Consider the following 16,509-nt stretch of genomic DNA (forward strand, 5'->3'; position numbering starts at 1 on the left):
TATTGCACATTTACTGCCCATCAACACTCTTAGTACTTGATCTCCTCTTTACCGAGCTTAAGTTCCATATGACAGCCTGGGCATGGTGACACTTGGAGCTGGATCTTTCAAAAGTATCTTTTGGCCAGGCTGGTGGTGCACACCTTTCTATTCTAAAAATAGAAAGAAATTAGCCGAGCAACTAAAAATAGAAAAACTTAGCCAGACATGGTCGTGCATGCCTGTGGTCCCAGCTGCTTGGGAGGCTGAGGCAGGAGGATCGCTTGAGCCCAGGAGTTTGAGGTTGCTGTGAGCTAGGCTGATGTCACGGCACCCTAGCCTGGGCAACAGAGCAAGACTCTGTCTAAAAAAAAAAGTTCCAAATGCCAACTGTCTTGCATGCACCCTGGGCTCTGTTGCCCTTCTGTGGTTTCTTTCTTTCTTTTTTTTTTTTTTTGAGACAGGGTCTCACTTTGTCACCTGGGCTAGAGTACAGTGGTATCATCATAGCTCGCTGCAAACTCAAACTCCTGGGCTCCAGTGATTCTCCTGCCTCAGCCTCCCAAGTAGCTGGGACTACAGGCATGTGCCACCACACCTGGTTAATTTTTTTATTTTTGTAGAGATGGGGTCTCGCTTTGGCTCAGGCTGGTCTCGAACTCCTGGCCCCAACCAATCCTCCCACCTTGACTTCCCAAAGTGATGGCATTACAGGTGTCCCTTCTATGGTTTCAACATACTCACTTGACGAAATCAAACCCTACCTTCTCTAAGCCTATCCTGGTGCAGCTGCTAGATGCTGGGGGAAACACACAACCAAGCTCACACAACTGGTTCAAAGAAAGTGAGATTGTCTCACAGAAGAACAACTGTCTCACTTTTAATTTTAAAATTCCCTAACCCATTTTCAATCCCACTCTTCTAGATGACTGTTTCATTCCTCTCTCTCCTCAACCCCCCTGATGACCTTATTACCTTATTTTCTCCTTCACCAAGAAAACTCAAGACTAGAAGAGAATTCCTATCTCCACCACGTCTATGAAATACCAGCATCTGTTCCCTTCGCCCCGGCTTGCCTGCGTGTTACCCTGGATAACGGATCCAGCTTCCAGCTAGATTCCATCTCGCTCCCTCCCCCACCCAGCGTCACCATGTCCCTCTCTATTGTGTAATTCCCATCAGCACAGAAACATGTTGTTGATATTCCTCTAAACTTAAAACAAACTTTTCTTGACCACAGTTCCTCTAACTGCTTGCCCTATTTCTTTGTTCCCCTTTGCAGCAAATTCCTTAAAATAATTGATTATGTTCTGTCTTCAGTTCCTCTTCTCCCACTCTCTCTCTCCAGCTCCAGTCTGGCTTTTGCCCCTATCATTCCACCAAACTGTGCTTTTCTGGGTCAACCATGACTTTGATGTGGCTCTATCCAAGGGCCCATCCTCAGTCTTCATCTCCATCTTGGCGCACTTCCTTTCCTTGGCTTCTGGAATACTGAACTCTCCAGGTTTTCCTCCTACCTCAGCGGTCACTGTTGCAGTCAGCTTGGACTCTCCAAGGGCGGCAAGACCCTTCTGCATTCTCTACCCAGTGCCCTGTGAATCACTGGGCTTTCCAGCCTGGCCAGTAGGGGCGGCGGGTGTTCCCGGCCCCCGTGATTGCCGGGTACTCTTCCCTCTAATGAGCTCATGTGTTTTTCCCCATCCTTAGGTACTTTTCTCACAAATGAGAGTGGAGTGCTGATCAGGACTCTGCTGAGTCCTCGGCACGGGTCTGCAGATCTCCGGAGTTCTCTCTCCGCGCAGCTTTCTCCTCTCTGATACTCGGTTTTGTGAATTCGAGTGGCCCTGGTCTCCCTGGACTTTTTGGCTGTGTGTCCTCAAGTCAGGGAGTTGAGCAAACCCTCCCTGGGTTTCTCCTTCTGGCGACTCAGCTTGGAAACTCTCTCAAGGCAGTAAACGGGGGTAATTGTAGGGCTTGGTCTCTCAGAGACCATTGTCTTTTGTTTCCTAATGTCCAGTGTCTTGAAAACTATCGTTTCATGTACTTGGTCTGCCTTCTTTTTTTTCCTGAGACAGAGTCTCACTCTGCCACCCTGGGTAGAGTGCAATTGCGTCATCATAGCTCAACTGCCACCTCCATCTCCTGGGCTCAAGCGATCCTCCTGCCTCAGCCTCCCAAATAGCTAAGACTACATGTGTGCACCACCACGCTCGGCTAATTTTTTCTATTTGTGGTAGAGACGGGGTCTCGCTTTTGCTTAGGCTGGTTTTGAACTCCTGGCTTCAAGCCATCCTCCCTCCTCGGGCTCCCAGAGTGCTAGGATTACAGGTGTGAGCCACTGCACCGGCCTTAGTTCTGCTTTTTGTTGTTGTTTGTTTCAGGTGGGGGTGAATCTCCTCCATCTTGGCTCTAACCTAACAGGCATCTGAAAATCAACATGCCCCAAATGGGACTCGTGGTTTTCATTAGACTTGCCCCTCTTGTGACCTTCCCCATCAATCTGACGTCTCTCTTTTTCTCACCCCGTCCCCTCCAGTATCTATTCCATCAGGAAATCCTCTGGCTCTTCCTTCCAGTCTTATCTATGCTCACTCCACTTCTAGTAACCTCCACTGTATCTCCTGATCTGAGCTGCCATGGCTTCTGTCCTGGATTACTGCAATTGCCACCCAACTGGTCCCTTTTATGCCTTTTTCCACCTGGAGTCTATCCTCAATTCAGCAGCCAGAGTGAGCCTTTCAAAACGTGAGCGCTCGTACTCTGATGGCGTTGGCTGCCTCAGCGATTCCCCTGTGGATCAGGCACGTTCTGGCTTCAGGGCCCTTGCCTGCTTCCCGGATGCCTTTCCCCCAGATCTCTTATGTCTAACTTGCTCTATAAATAGCAGCTTTTTCAATGAAGCTACTCCTTTACATTTTTTTATTTAAAAAATATTTTAGTAGAGCTCCATCTCTTTATTTTTTGAATAGATAAAACACCTACATGGTTAAAAAATTGAAAGATCAAAAGATAACTTTTCCTCCCACTCCTGTCTCCCCCCAGAGACCACGAATATTTCCCGTATACCCTTCCAGGGATCTTGTATACACGCGCAAGCGACATGCACCCACTCCTCTTTTTTATACAAATAGTAGCATCTTATACAAATAGTAGCATCTTATACACACTGTCGGCTTCTTATTTTTTTCACTTATCACTCTGTCTTGGAGATTGAGTGGCTACATTGCATTCCATTATTCAGATATTCCATAATTTACCCGAACCTTTGGGACCAGATACTTTGCCAAGTCCAGGATTCTAATACTTTGCTGTCATAAACAACGCTGCAATGACTAAACTTGCACATGTGTCATTTACCTCATAAGTGAGAAAATGTGAGATAAATTCATGGAAGTGGAATTGCTGGGTGAAAAGGCATGTGCCTTTGTAATTTTGATTACCTGTTACCAAATTGCTCTCCCATGGAGTTTGTACCCACTGATGTTCCAAAAAGCAATGTATGAGAGTAACTGTCTCTCTACACCTTCACCAACATGATACATTATCTTTACGAGTATTATAAGTAAAAAGATGACATTCAATTTAAATATTTTCCTTATTATGGTTAAAGTTAAGGTTTTAAACCCCAAAGCAATTTGTGTTTTCTTTTCTGTGAACTGTCTATTCATAGAGCATGGGTTTTGTCTGTGTTCTACTCCAGTGAACTTGAGGAATAAGACACATATATGACTTTGGGGGAAGCGGAGTCATCTGACTCTCCTGGGGACCCCTCTGCTGAAATAAGGACGAGGGACTCAGAATCTTACATTTACCTGGGAACTTTGGAAATAAAATGGTTCAATGCTCTTTTGTTTGCTTGTTTTGTTTTTACCACCTCTGTCTCCTCCATTCCACTCATCTCCAGTGGAATCCCGGAGGTACCTCACTTTTGAAAACATTTCTAAATTTCGAATCATTAAAAATTTGCAATAAACGTATCCTCAAGTGCATCACACACCATTTGTGTATGCTTTTGTGTAGACTATGAGAAAAAGTTTTGTTCCGTCATTTCTGCCATTCACAATTCATCCACAATCCTGAAATCCAAGATGCTCTAAAAACTGCAAGTGTTTTTTGTAAACTTGGCACCAAAACCTATTTAGTGGCAAAATTTGACCTGAACTGATGGATAACTATTTAGCATCTTCATCTTGCTGTGAATATTTAAATGTTTTTCCAAATAATTATTCATCTGTTTTATTAGCGGGTGTTGCCTTGGACCCTGCTGGGGATATTACATAACAGACAGTGTATTACATTTCTATAAAATCTTGAATACTGAAAAGCACTTGGCTCTGAGGGTGTCAGATGAGGGAACTGCATTTGGACTTAAAAATTCATCATTACTTGGGACTGTTTTAAGTCTGCACTGGTCTTTTCCAAATCAGGCCTATGTGTGTTGGGTCATATAAAGTTGTTCAAACAAGTTCAGAACAGTCAGTTGTGCAATAATATCATGATACTGCTCTAGTGTAAATATTTGCAATTCTTATTCTAAGTTTTGGGTCCTTCTATGACCTTTAAATATACCTTAAAGAATGTAAGAGATTTAAAATTATTATAAGTGGTTCAACTTGGAAATCAAAATTTCATGTCACTCCTCTTTTCTTATTTAGAGATCATAGGCTGAGCTGTTAAGAAAGCTGCTATATTTACAACTATGCATGTGGGAAAATTAGGATTTTCTTTATGTTACACAATCAAAACAAAACACATATGTATTGTTATTCGTAACCTTAATTGTAAATGTATGTGTAAACTTCATTGTTCCCATTGCCTTCTTAAGTAAATATTTTAAATATGACCTTACTAAATATTTTCTACTAATTAAATACAACTTTTGACTCATTTTACTCACTAGAATTTCTCAAAACAATTTTATTTGGAAAGGATTTTATTCAATTACCCAATGGTAAAAATATGGACAAGGATAACCGGAGACTGAGAACTATATCCTCTGCAATCCTTGGAGGAAAGAAAGCTGCCCTGTGGGTTGTTTCAGGTAAAGAACCTGGGTGGGACTATAGGAAAGAGAGTTTATTTCACACAGCGTCTTTCTGCATCAGTGATTTTAATAAAGACTCTCAGTGGTTATCGACAACTGGTCAGACAATGTTTTTGAACACACTGCTCTCTGCATTCTGACCTCGTGAATTCTGGGCTCAGCCCTCCTGCTCCATCTCTTTCTTGATCCAGTCCACATAGTTGAGCAGTTTGGTGTAGAAGCCATACCCCCTGCTGCACCCGATGCCCCAGGACACGATGCCCGTGGCCACCCAGCGATCGTCCTGGTCCTTCACTGCAAAAACACTCCCACTGTCCCCCTGACAGGCATCCTGCTTCAGACTTGGGTCCCCAGCACAGAACATGTTCTGAGAAAACACATCATTCCTCTTATTTTTCCGGAGCCAGCTCTCACACGCCTCGCGCTTAGCTACGGGCAGACGGACAAACCTGAGGTCATAAGAGAGCTTCTCCTCCATTATCCCAAAGCCACTGACATAGCCCATGAGGCCCCTGTCATAGAAGGTCTCATTGTCGGGGAGGCAGATGGGGAGGAGGTTAGGGCCCAGGGTGACACTATTTTCCAGCTCCAGCAGGGCAATGTCCCCCTCAAAATTGTGGGACTCGTCCTGACGGTAGTCTGGGTGGATGCTGACCCTGCGGATGGGGTGATTCGCCATCTTTGTGATCTCTTCCACACTAGTGTGGCCCAGGAACACGTCCACGGTGGCGTTGTTTTGCATGTCCTGGTCCTTGGGGTAGAGGGTGTGGGCTGCCGTGAGGATCCAGCGGTCGCCCAGCAGGGCCCCGCCCCCGCGCCCGTAGATGTTGGTGAACGCCTGCCAGGGGAAGTTGCCCAGCTGGGCCTTTTGCCCTCCGATGATGCGCTGCTTCTGTTCCACGGGGTGGACAGGCTTCCCGCATACTGAGGAGGAGGGAGGGGAAGACACGGAGGAGTCAGCTCCAGCTCCTGCCCCTCTTCCCTATGTGGTCAGTCAGGCCCCTCATCCCCCCTCCTGGCTCTCGGCCCTTTCTTCTTCCCTCCCATTCCCGCACCCCTTCCCTGGCCTACTGTCAGCTGCTTCTCCTTGCTCTTGTTTATTTCTTCCCGGGGTTTTCTCTTACTGTTTGTCTTCCCTGATTTCCAATCTGTTCCGTGAAAATGCTGGAATGTCAGGACTGCATCCAGTTCTCTGTCCCTCCGTCCCTCTCTCCCCTCCCCTGTCCTTGCTCTGTCTCCTTTCTCTGCCATGCTTCTGAGGCCCTGCAGCGCTGCGAAAGACCCTGGGGATGGCCCAGAGGGTTCCCGCTCACCTGGCAAGCACCGAGGGATCTTCTCTCCCTCCTGCTCATTCTTCCAAATGCCCTGGGCCGTGCAAGTGTATATCCCTGAGGGGAGAGGAGGCTAGAATCAAGCTGGGAGGTGGTGGGTAAGAAACCAGAGGCCAATGGGCACTGAGTGTGCTCTACAGGGAGTGGGGCCATGAGGACTCAACATGGGCAGGGGTCAAAGACCAAAGGTTCAAATCTGGAAGGATAGAATATCGAAAGTGATAAGAAGTTCCACACATATATTTTTGTTTTAATGATAAGTGAAAAAAATCAGAATACTTAACCATATATATATATATATATTTTTTGAGACAGGATCTTGCATTGTTGTCCAGGCTGGAGTGCAGTAGCACTATCGTAGCTCACTGCAGCTTTGAACTCCTGAGCTCAAGAGATCCTCCTGCCCCAGCCTCCCGAGTAGCTGAGACTATAGGTGCATGCCACCACACCAGTTAATTTTTAAAAAATTTTTTGTAGAGATGGGGTCTCACTATGTTGCTCAGGCTGGACTTAACTATATGTTTGATGTGATCCCTGTTTGTGAAAGTAGACATGAAAACCAGAGGAATATACCAAAATCTTATCAGTGATTACAATCTTGGTAGTGAGATTGTGGATAACAGTAGCTTCATTTTCTAATTGCTGACAGTGTGCATGCTTGTCGCTAAGCACTTCATCTGCATTATCCTATTTAAGCACCATAATGACACGTTCACGTATGCATTATCTTCATTTTACAGATGAGGAAACTGAGCTTAAATAACTTGTACAAGGTCACGTAACTTCTAAGTGCCAGAACCAAGATGCAAAGGGAGGGTTATCTGAATCCAAAGCCAAGCTCTTAATAAATACCATATATAACCCAGATTTTTTTTCCTTTTTAACATGTTTCAAACCTACAATACATATGATTTCTTTTATTTAAAAAAAGTTTTAAAGATACCCATAGATGAGTTTGAGAGTCATTTAGTAAAATTAAATGCAAAATATCACAACATACTAGCTTGAGGGGGAAGCATAGTGGGGGAAGTCTCACTGACATATTTGTAGTGGTGGTAATGGTGGCAATGATGGTGGTAATGGTGGTGGGAGTGGTGATGGTGATGATGATGGTGGTGTTGATGGTGGTAATGGTGATGTTGGTGTTAGTAATGGTGGTGTTGGTGTTAGTGGTGATGGTGGTGTTGTTGGTAATGGTGGTGTTGGTATTGGTGGTGATGGTGATGTTGGAGTTGGTGTTGGAGGTATTGCTATTGGTAGTGATGGTGTTGGCAGTGATTGTGCTGGTGTTGGTACTGTTGGTAGTGATGATGGTGTTATTACTGGTAATCGTGGTGGTGGTGGTGATGGTAGCAGTGGGGGTATGGTGGCGATGGTGGTGGTGATGGTGATGATGGTGGTGGTGTTAGTGGTGATGGTGGTGATGGTAGTGGTGATGGTGGTGGGGTGGTGGTGGTGATGGTGGTGGTGGTGGTGGTGGTGTTAGTGGCGATGGTGGTGGTGGTGGTGTTGGTGGTGATGGTGATGGTGGTAGTGGTGATGGTGGTGGTGGTGGTGTTAGTGGTGATGGTGGTGGTGGTGGTGTTAGTGGTGATGGTGGTGGTGGTGGTGTTAGTGGTGATGGTGGTGATGGTAGTGGTGATGGTGGTAGGGCGGTGGTGGTGGTGATGGTGGTGGTGGAGGTGTTAGTGGTGATGGTGGTGATGGTGGTGGTGGTGGTGTTAGTGGTGATGGTGGTGATGGTAGTGGTGATGGTGGTAGGGCGGTGGTGGTGGTGATGGTGGTGGTGGTGGTGATGGTGGTAGTGGTGAGAGTGAGCTGAATGTCTATGAGAGTCAAGTCTTTTCTTTGTATCAGCTCAGGTGCCTCCTCCTTTAAACTTTCTAGATTACTCTTGGCACTATAATTTAGGCCCCTGAAGCCAGTGCCCTGGGCAGATACCTTAATATACATCCCCTAGGGATTCTATTGGGAGAAATCGCAGAGAATGTCCCAAGAAGAGGAAGAGAGAAGATTGCCATTTGCATCGGTCCCTACCTCGCTCGGACTCACTGCTGCCAGCTCTGGTCTGCATCTTGTAGTACGGCTCATTGCAGTAGTACTGGATACGCGCCTGGTAGGTGTTCATCCCGTTTTTGGTGGTGTAACGGAAGGCCCCATTAGTCAGGCTTCGGGGCTGCCCACAGTCCTTGACTTGGAGACAACACAAGGCCGTATGAGAGCTGACAATGACTGTGCTGGAGCTTCATTGGAGGGAATGTGAGTTTTCTGCCCTCAGAACACGTGGAGAATCTTAGAGAAATATGGCCAGTAGGGAGGGCACTTGCAATGGACGGGAGTTGGATGGTGTGAAATTGAGTTCTGGGCACACAGCCGTCAGTCCTGCTGAGATGAGGGCTCACTGGGCCATAGGCTTCCCAGGACAAGTCAGGGGGAGGGTCTCTTGGGGAGAGGCTTAATCTGGACCCCTCTCTCCTTCTCAGTCCAGGTCCCCAAAGCTGAGGAGTGGGAGGACCCCAGGGACAGACAAAGCTCTGAATCGTGACTTACTCGTGCACCTGGGCATGGCGCGATGCCATGTGCCATCATCCTGGCAGACAGCCGTGAAGGAGAGCAGCGCCTGGTTCCCCTGTGTGAGCAGAGGTTAGAGGTGCAATCAGCAGCGGGAGGGCTACAGCTCCCCTCCCTGCCCGTCCCACACAGGAGCGAGAGGGACTGATTGCAAAGACATCTCGCAGGCTCTCAGCCACCAGCCCTCCCCTAGGGGTGTGCTCCTTCTTCCTTCTCCACAGCCTGAGTTCCAGACAGGAGCACCAAGTCACAGAGCAGAAAGTCAGAGCAAGCGCCAATTGTTAGGCCCAGTAATTCTCTCTAGACTCTGGCCTGTACCCACTGTGGTCCAGTCAAACCCCACACTTTATAATTTTAAGAAGCCACCAGCCAGGCTGAGTGTTTTCTGTAGTGAAACCAAAGCCTCTGCTCCAGAGCAGAACCCCATTTCCCTGGCTGGCGCGCCCCGCTGGGCTGGGCCTACAGCACCTGACCTCTCCTGGCTTGCAGTTTTCTTAAGGGCAAAGGTCTTTCCGAAATAACTAGTGCCATCTCGCCCCTTTCAGAGGAGCCTGAGGAGCTCACATATGCTAAGCGCTGTTGCAATTGCATAGATAGCACGGACAAGACCAGAAAATGGCACCCTCTGAAATGACAAGTTATTGGACAATATGAGTGAGTTTTAGTAAGGCTAAAAATCATTCCAGGGCGTTAACCTTGGAAAAGATTGCAAGAGAATGTGTCTGGGCCGGATGTGGTGGCTCACGCCTGTAATCCCAGCACTCTGGGAGGCTGAGGCGGGAGGATTGCTTGAGCTCAGGAGTTTGAGACCTGCCTGAGCAAGAGCGAGACACCATCTCTACTAATAATAGAAAGAAATTAGCTGGCAACTAAAAATATATAGAAAAAATTAGCCGGGCATGGTGGCACATGCCTGTAGTCACAGCTACTCGGGAGGCTGAGGCAGGAGGATCGCTTGAGCCCAGGAGTTTGAGGTTGCTGTGAGCTAGGCTGACGCCACAGCACTCTCTCTAGCCTGGGCAACAGAGTGAGACCGTCTCGGGAAAAAAAAACAAAAAACAAAAAACAATGTGTGTGAGTGAAATGTAAATAATGTGAAAAACTGTGTGACTTGCTTTAAATTCCATGACATGAATGACAAATGTCAAGGTGGTGGTGCCAAAAAGGGAGGGTCCTAACACGAGCAAAGGGTTTGTGGGTCTCCAGTCTTCTGGACCAGGACGCCCACCCGATCCTCCTGGGTAGCCGGACACCTCTTGGAATCAAGGGCAATGAGTCAGGCGAACTCCCCGTGATGCAACGTTCAAACGTGAGCTCCGTGGAGGCTGTGTGGATACACATGGGTGTCTTTTTACTGTGCCTCCAACGTCTAGAACACTGCCTGACAGCAGACACTTAAAATGTTTGCTGAATGAATTAACTACTACTTGAGGACACACCATAGGTCTTTTCTCTGATTCTGATTAGGTTTTCCCAGTGGACCTATTGAACAGGGATGGCACGTTCAGTCCTGGGTCCTTGTGCTGGGAAACTCCAATTGTGTTTTTAAAAACAGCATTTTAGTTTTCCAGCTTTTGTGAGATTGGCCAATGGATAAAACCACATTCCTTCCTGAGTCCGCAAAGCTGAGGACAGATGGTGGGCTTAGGGTGGGACCACCAGTGTGCATGAGAGAGCCCTGGAGCAGGAGGTGGGAGACTTGGGTCTCGGTCCCTGCTGTACAGAGTCACTGTGTGATGCTGAGTGAGTTACTACATCTCCACGCCGCCTTTTCAGTTCCTAAGTCTACAGTGAGTTATGGATGAGGTCAGTAGTTCTTAAACTCGGCTGTGCATTAGAATCACCTGAGTAGCTTTAAATAATCCTGATGTCCCGGCTGCACTCTAGGCCAATGGAATCAGAGTCCCTAGCAGGGGGCCCAGACAGCAGTGCTTTTAAAACTCTCTAAGTGTTTCTGATGTGCAGTGAAGTTTGAGAGCTGGTGGACCAAGCGACCCTTCCAGCTCAAACATCTCTGATTCCAGCTGGGGGCGAGGTTGAAGCCACTGTGGACCTACCTATCTGAATGCCTTCTGGGATGCTGGGCCAGCTGTCTCCCCTCAGCCCTGGGCTCTTACCTCCACGAGCTGGTAGCCTTGCTTGCAGGTGACAATGAAATAGTCACGGAACTGGTACTGAGGCTGTAGGTCCTGGATGATGGTGAACTTGTCTAGGGTCTTGGGCTGGGGGCACTTGATGACTGTTGGGGAGACCAGAGGGCATGTTTATTTCAGAGCCACTTGTCCTTCCTTCCCCCCACCTCCTAATTGCTGGCCAGCAAGGGACGGCCTCAGGCAACCTTACTTTCAGTGGTGTAATGGAGACTCCAGCCCCGGCTGTCCCCAGACTCATCTGTGAAGAACAGCAAATCTACGGCATTGCTGCTGGTGTCCAGGTCGGGGGGCCTTTGCTTCCCACAGAACTCGCCAATGTTCTTCCCGTTGGCGTAGATCTAGTGGGGGAGGGAGGAGGGTTATCTCTCCGGCACAGACATTTATACATGGGGCCAGCCGTGTCAGCTTGGTGGCCGGGGTGGGGTGGTGGTGGTGGAATCCTGCCTTGTGCATGTTTTCTGTTGAAGGTGAAAAGGGACCCCCTTGCCCACCACCCAGTTCCAGTTGAGTGGGAACTTGCCCAGCCCGTGTGTGATGTTGGTCTGTCCCGTCCCAGATGGGCAGAGGGGAGCCGAGTGGGGGTGGGAAGGAGAGGAAGGGTCTCCGGGGGCAGGACGGCCGTACCTGTAGCTGATCGTATGGGCAGTGTACTTGCTGGTGCTCATCAATGTCGAAAGGCTCCAGGAACTTGAGGCGGAGGGTGAGGCCCCGCTCCACGCGGATGCTGTAGTTGCAGCGGAGATCCGGGGGGTAGGGCCGGGGGTACTCCAGGCTGGAGATGTAGCCCGTTGGCTCTGTGTACAGCTCGCTGCTGCACTCGGCTGACAGGGCAGGGAAGCAGGTGGTCATGGGTTGCTCTGGCTGGCCCAGAAAGCCCGTCCCCGTCCCGGCCTGCCTCCCACACCCGCCCCGGCTCACCCTGGCAGGAATGCCTGTCCTTCTGGAGCTCATAGCCTGCGCGGCAGGAACAGAAGTAGCCACCGACGTAGTTGTGACAGAGGTGCTGGCACCGGGGCTGGGGCTCCTGCTCAGCCGAGTTGTGCTGGGAAGCACATTCATCGAGGTCTGGGAGGGAGTCGGGAAGGAGGGTTAAACTCCTGCTAGGAGACTTCTGTAGTGACTCTGGTCTCAGTGAGGGCACTTGCCAGAGGCCTAAAGACAAAGGCGGTGCAGCCACCAGGACCTCCGGGCCTCTCTAGCGCTCTCTGGGGGCTGCCCAAGGGGGACAGAAGCCAGGCTGACAGCTCCTTTTGGAAAAGCTCTCTTGAGGGGAGGAACAAGGAAAGCCAGGCTTTTGGCTTCTTTGGATTCCAGATTCCCCTTTCCTGGCCCCCATTCAGTATGGTGGAGGCCAGACAAAAGGGCCTCCCCTCGGGGACCACTCACCCACAGCCTGGTAGTAGGCCAGGAAGCCCTTGTAGAACATGACGGTCCCATTCTCCTCGTTGGAGAAATCCGTGTGGAAGGTCAGCAGCATCTTGTTCCCTTGGGACATAAATTCCTTCTTTCCCGGGGGGTTGCCCAGTGCAGAACCCGGCTGCCCACAGAACCTCCCCAGGTTTTTCTTATCAGCAGAGATCTGGTGGAGGGACAGGGGCAGGAAGAAGCCTGTTAGGGAGTTGTGTCCGTGTGGCAGGGCAGTGGCCGTCCTCCTTCTCTTGCCCAGAGTGTGTCAGGCTCCACAATGGCTCTGGCTGTTGCAGACTCCTCCAGGTGACTCTCATCTGCCGCCCGAGTCTCCCATGGACTCACTCCTTGCGTGCTGTCCCGTGCCTGGTACATCACCCCTTCCCGGATTTCTGCTCCCCAAGCAAGTTTTGGGTATTTCTTCATCCCCACCACCTCCATGTCCTTCTCCCACTCGAATCCCGGCTGTCTCCACCCAGCCTTTATCATCCCTTCATTTCTACAGTCTGGACTGTTCGACTTCATTTCTGTCTTCTTCTTCTTTTTTTTTTTTTTTGAGACAGGGTCTTGCTCTGTCACCCAGGCTAGAATACAGTGGCCATCTGCAGTGCACTGCAGCCTCAAACTCCTGGGCTCAGGCGATCCTCCTGCCTCAGCCTCCTGAGTAGCTGGGACTACAGGTACATGCCACTGTGCCCAGCTATTTTTCTGTTTTTTGTAGAGATGGTCTCTATATGTTGCTCAGGCTGGTCTCAAACTCCTGGCCCCAAGTGATCCTCCCACTTTGGCCTCCCAGAGTGCTAGAATTACAGGCGTGAGCCACTGTGCCTGGCCTATTTCTGTCTTCTTATCTCCACCTCACCTTGTTCAAGCCATTCGCACCCAGCCATGCCTCCTGATAGGCTCAGCTGAGCCCGAGCCCTGGGACCCACCGGCCTGGCATCCGCAATCATCTCTGAGCTCCCCTTGTCCCTCTCCTCACAGATGCCTCAGTCCTGCAAAAGCAGAAGACTCTCTCCCTCCATTCCCCACTCTCCCTGCCACCAAACCCCCTCCCCCAACACTGCAAACTTGCCAAGTCCTCCGGGCTAGGAAGACATGCCATTTTCATGGTGTTCTCTCAACCTGCAGGGAACGGTAGTCATCGACATTCACAGGCTCTGCTTGAGTCCCGAAGCTCATTTTTATTGGTTATAGAAAGATGGGACCAGGAAGGTACCCTTAGTTGTCACAGAGGTGAGGGGACTGAGCCCCGTGTCTTTGCAAAAGGCTATGCCTGCCCCGCCAGAGCACACATTTCTCTTCCTCATGTTCCTGCATTCCTATCCCAGCCATGGTGATATTTTGCATGGAAACGGGGAAACTGAGGCAGAGTGGTTTCCCAAAAACTCCCAGCTAGTCAGCAGATGGGGAAGGTTTTTCTGACTCCTATAATCATGACTTTCCTGAGAGTGGTACCTGTCCCTCCCTCCTCTGTGTTTCTCCCTTCAGTGCTCCCTGAGGGGGCTCTAAACTAGCCGGCACCCCCTGCCCAGGGCATCACCTGACTCTCAGAGTTCCACCTGGCCCTCAGCTTTCACAGGGCTGGGGCAGTGTCCCGGACTGGGGATGCTGCACAGGGGGCCTCGCTTCGTCTCCCCCCCCACCCTGACGCCTACCTTGACATAGTCATAGAGACAGCCTTCGGAAGGCTCCAGGTCAAAGTGCCAGAAGACGAGCTTCACCCTGTATCCTGGGGGGACTGTGATCACAGTGGTTGTCTCGAAGTTGCTGGGGTACGGCTTGGGGAACAGAGGAGAAGTCACCTCCCCAAAGAGCTTCTGAGGGGTCGGTCTGGAGCTGCCCACCCTGCAGAACAGGGCGGGCACCAGGAGGTACAAGAGCCACCTGCCAAAAGAAAAGAGGGTGTCGGTGGGGCTGGAGGGGGTGTAGCCCCTTGCCGTCTGGGCTGTGGCCAGGTGGGGGATGGGATGGCCATACCGCTGTCCATTCTCTTCTCTGCCCATCCTGGACCTCACAGAGATGTTCTCGGTGGGGGTGGGGAGTGTCCCTCCCCAGGGCAGTGTCCAGTCCAGAGGTCACCACACTCTCATCGCAGTCCCTCCCCAGCCTCTTTGCCTGCCCAGCCCCCCCTTCACCTTCCCTTCCAGGAATAGGACTGGCTCGGGATCAATTAATTGGGGGTGAGGGCTTCCAGTCATGGCTCTCTGAAAGGGCTCCCAAAGGTGCAGCAAAGGCCTCTGGGAGCAAGTGTTGATGGCGTGTGAGACACACTCACAGAGGGTCCCTCCCAGGCAGGGGTCCCCTCCCCTCGCTGCTCCCTGCTGTGAGCCCAGAGGGAAAAAGGGAAGGTGGCATCAGCCCCTGTCTCAGGTCTCCTCTGGTCCTCAGGAGAGGGATGGGGTACGCGCTGTGTGCACGCAGGCGTGGGCACAGTGGGACAGATGAGGTATGGTGGGGGAGGGTGCTCCTGCCTCCCAGAACGGACCTGGATTGCCTGCTGTGCCCGGCTTCTCCCCTGCCTCCCCCCTGCCTCCCCCTGCCTCCCCCCTGCCTCCCAGTGCCCAGCAGCCTTACTCACATTTCTCAGGGCCCGTTTGGGGATCCTGGGCTCTCCTGACAGCGACTTCACGCGCTGTGTGTGGAGGGAGAGGGCAGCATGCGGAGGAGGGAAGGGGAGGGAATGTGGGGGGTGTGGGGGGGCCATTCCCGGAGGGATGTTGTAGGGAACGAACTATTTGCATAAACAAAAAAATCTGAGTTTCCACTTTAATTTAGTTTTGGTTTTGAAACCCCTGTTGGTGGCGCCACCTGCTGGTCCACATGGGAAGGGTTAAGGAAGGGGGGTTGGGAGTTTTAGGAACTGGAGAGCCTTGGGTTGGAGGCCTAGCGTCCTCAGTCTCTAAATCTGATGGACGTTCTCCGTTCCTTTGGAGGCTTTCCTGGGGCCGCCGCTGTGTTTAAAGGTTCCCACCCAAAAGGCAATGTGGAATCACGGGTTGCAGGGCCTCGCTTCTCTGACCACCTTTTTCCATTGACCCCGTTCTTCCTGCTCTTATGCAGGACTGGCATGGGTTTCCGCGCCCAGGTGAAGTGCCAGGAACAGCGGACGGGAGACAGGCAGGTGGGAATGGACAGAGGAGAATGGAGCTCGGTTGCCTCGAGGCCCTGGCCTGTCTTACTCCTGAATGACAATTGCTATGTCAGGGTCGCCCTCAAGTAGCACTGGGCTTTGAGACCCTCCCTCCCCAGCTCAGTGAACTGGGGCCTGCCAATGAACCGGCTCTTACAAGGGCCAGAGCAGCTGCGGGGGTTGGCGGGCGGGTAGAACATCCTGTTTCCTCAGCATCTGGTGGGCACAGTGGCCAGGGCTTAAGCCAAGGCTGTGTGGCTGTAAAGCAAGAGGGACCCGGTCTTTGCTGAGAGGCAGCCAAGGCTCTGGGTGGGGAGCGGCTCCTGTCTCTCCTGTCCACCAAGCCATAGTGTCTTGCTTTAAGATTTTGCTCTTTTAGAAGCCATTCTTCATCAACCCTCTATGGCTCCAAACACCTACTGGCACTTTATCCCATCGGGGGCTCGGGCTGCAGAACAGGCCTCTGCGCTCTTGTGCCTTTGAAGGCTCTCACTTGTTTCCCTTATTAGACGAACCCCTCCGTCCCTCCACCCACCCACTCATCCATTTAACGGGCTACATGTGCAGGGTGCTTTCCCGGGCAACAGATTGCAAAGACTCAGGAAGATGGGCCAGTTCCCCCTCGGGCAGTGACCAAGTCATCAGTGAATGTGGTGAGAGAGCAGGCACAGGGAAGGTGCAAGACCAAGCAAGGTTTGGAGGGTCTGTCTCTGCAGCAGGCTTATGTGTTGGAGCTGAGGAGTGATTCTGAAGGCAGGGCTGGTTCACGACTAGATTGTGACCTGACCCACGGCCTTGTCAGGTCAGGAAAGACAAAAGAGAAGGGAGAAGGAAAAGGACCAGCTCAGAGGATGAGAAGGAAGGGGAATCTCAGCTAGCACACTGCACATT

General features: G+C 50.7%; 1 protein-coding gene across 2 annotated transcripts; it reads right to left on the reverse strand.

The window, feature by feature from the left end:
* Positions 1-5,040: 5,040 nt before the first annotated feature.
* Positions 5,041-15,157, reverse strand: C1R (complement C1r). 2 transcript variants are annotated; one of them, XM_069491163.1, is made up of 11 exons: positions 15,067-15,157; positions 14,144-14,372; positions 12,465-12,657; positions 11,997-12,143; positions 11,703-11,899; positions 11,269-11,416; positions 11,043-11,164; positions 8,905-8,983; positions 8,392-8,547; positions 6,337-6,411; positions 5,041-5,947 (listed from the first exon to the last, which is right to left on the reverse strand). In XM_069491163.1, coding segments are annotated over exons 1-11 (2,115 nt in total). In that variant the 5' UTR covers positions 15,069-15,157; the 3' UTR covers positions 5,041-5,180. The 2 variants fall into 2 exon arrangements, with proteins under 2 accessions (XP_069347264.1, XP_069347263.1); XM_069491162.1 differs by lacking the exon at positions 15,067-15,157 and adding an exon at positions 14,466-14,544.
* Positions 15,158-16,509: the final 1,352 nt, after the last annotated feature.

Source organism: Eulemur rufifrons, chromosome 16, assembly GCF_041146395.1.
Source record: "Eulemur rufifrons isolate Redbay chromosome 16, OSU_ERuf_1, whole genome shotgun sequence".
In the NCBI taxonomy this organism is placed as follows: Eukaryota; Metazoa; Chordata; class Mammalia; order Primates; family Lemuridae; genus Eulemur; species Eulemur rufifrons.

Coding starts and splice junctions, on each gene's coding strand:
- C1R (XM_069491162.1), bottom strand. CDS start 14,491: ATGGGCAGAGAAGAGAATGGACAGCG. Junction 11,900..11,996: donor GGACAGGCATTCCTGCCAGG/GTGAGCCGGGGC, acceptor CTGCCCTGTCAG/CCGAGTGCAGCAGCGAGCTG. Junction 11,417..11,702: donor GCCCATACGATCAGCTACAG/GTACGGCCGTCC, acceptor CTCCCCCACTAG/ATCTACGCCAACGGGAAGAA.